We start from the raw sequence: 1,683 nt of genomic DNA, 5'->3' as shown, positions 1-1,683 counted from the left end.
GTTGGTGTGATGTGTTACCTGTGTGTTGTTTCCTGTGTGTTGTTTCCTGTGTGTTGTTTCCTGTGTGTTGTTACCTGTGATGTGTTACCTGTGTGTTGGTGTGATGTGTTACCTGTGTGTTGTTTCCTGTGTGTTGTTTCCTGTGTGTTGTTACCTGTGTGTTGTTACCTGTGTGTTGGTGTGATGTGTTACCTGTGTGTTGTTTCCTGTGTGTTGTTTCCTGTGTGTTGTTACCTGTGTGTTGTTACCTGTGTGTTGGTGTGATGTGTTTCCTGTGTGTTGTTTCCTGTGTGTTGTTTCCTGTGTGTTGTTTCCTGTGTGTTGTTACCTGTGTGTTGTTACCTGTGTGTTGTCACCTGTGTGTTGTCTCCTGTGTGTTGTTACCTGTGTGTTGGTGTACAGAGTACGACTCTGTGTCAAACAGCTGGTTCCAGGACGTTGAAGCGGTGCTGAAGCTCCCAGGAAAGGTTCCTGATCCAACACCTGGACAGAAACAAGAACCTGAATGAATCTTTACTGAGTCACTGAGGTCACAGGTCCAGTTAACTACAGGTGTAGTTCTAAAGGCAGGACCACACCTGTAACCAGAACCAGGTGTTTGATCTGTGAGAGGAAACCACACAAAAAGCAGGGATCCAACCCAGGTCCTCCTTACTGTGAGGCAGAAGTGCTAACCACTCAGCCACCGTGCTGCTGTTTTTAAAACTAATTAAACAAATTTAAAATACAGAAAAACTTTTTTTTACATAAAATCTAACATCGAGCATCACTTTTCATAAAACTGAACAAGAAAAAAAACCAAGAAACTTTAGTTTTACATGACAAATATTTAAAACTGACTTATTTTAGAGATGTTTTAAATGACCATCAATCAAAATAAAAGCAAAATGCAACAAAAAGATGAGAAATCAAATCAAATCAAATCAAATCAAATCAGAGTTGATTTAATCAGGTTCAGTTTAAAGACTCAGAGGTCAGATTTTAACTGCTTCACAAACAGATAAACTAAAACTTTCCTCAGGAAATGAGCAACAAGGACTGAGACTGAATAAAAACAGAAAACATCTGAACGACTTTCAGAAAGTCTGCAGAGCTACAACACGGGCTAACTGTTAGCTAGCAGCTACCTTGGCGCGTGCAGTCCTGCTTCCCGCCGCTCTCGCGACGCTCCTGGCGGCGACCTGCAGCGGCCACCGGTACATGTCTGCTCCAAAGTCCCGGTGTGAGGACCGAGGAGAGCAGGGACGGGCTGCGTCTTCACCGCGGCTGAGAGCTTCGGGTTTGTTTGGTAACACCTGTCCCAGCAATGTCAACGGGATCTGTCCGGCGGCGAGTTCCGTCCGGTCAGAACACCACGGAGCGAAGAAAGGTTCCGGGGGCTTCAAAAATGACGTCACTGAAGAGTTCACGCGCATTAACGTTTTAATATAATAATTAAAATAACGTTATAATAAACAGGATTAAACTAAATCAGTTTGTAATTTAATTAAAAATGTTTTGCACACTTTTAAAACATTTTAAACAAATGAGAAATATGAAGCTCCTGAAGTACCATGGATTATTTTCTTTTAAATCTTCAGTGCAAAAGTTTTATCCTCAGGTATTTTTATGTGAAGGTTTTAATTTTCTCTTCATGTCAAAGATCCTGATTGTTGACGTCCATGTTTCAGTACATTATTATTA

At 41.5% G+C, this 1,683-nt stretch overlaps 1 protein-coding gene across 1 annotated transcript in view; it reads right to left on the bottom strand.

Moving 5' to 3' along the window:
* Positions 1-1,351, bottom strand: part of uqcc1 (ubiquinol-cytochrome c reductase complex assembly factor 1) — a gene marked incomplete in the record, with an annotated part of 9,906 nt that extends 8,555 nt beyond the window's left edge. The window contains 1 exon segment of the mRNA XM_014015296.1: positions 1,128-1,351. Coding sequence (XP_013870750.1) covers positions 1,128-1,202 — 75 coding nt within the window.
* Between the last annotated feature and the right edge of the window lie 332 nt (positions 1,352-1,683).

The sequence above is a fragment of the Austrofundulus limnaeus genome, unplaced genomic scaffold (assembly GCF_001266775.1).
Source record: "Austrofundulus limnaeus strain Quisiro unplaced genomic scaffold, Austrofundulus_limnaeus-1.0 Scaffold127, whole genome shotgun sequence".
NCBI lineage: Eukaryota > Metazoa > Chordata > Actinopteri > Cyprinodontiformes > Rivulidae > Austrofundulus > Austrofundulus limnaeus.
The sequence above is the reverse complement of the archived record's forward strand: the minus strand, read 5'-3'. Positions and strand labels throughout refer to the sequence as shown.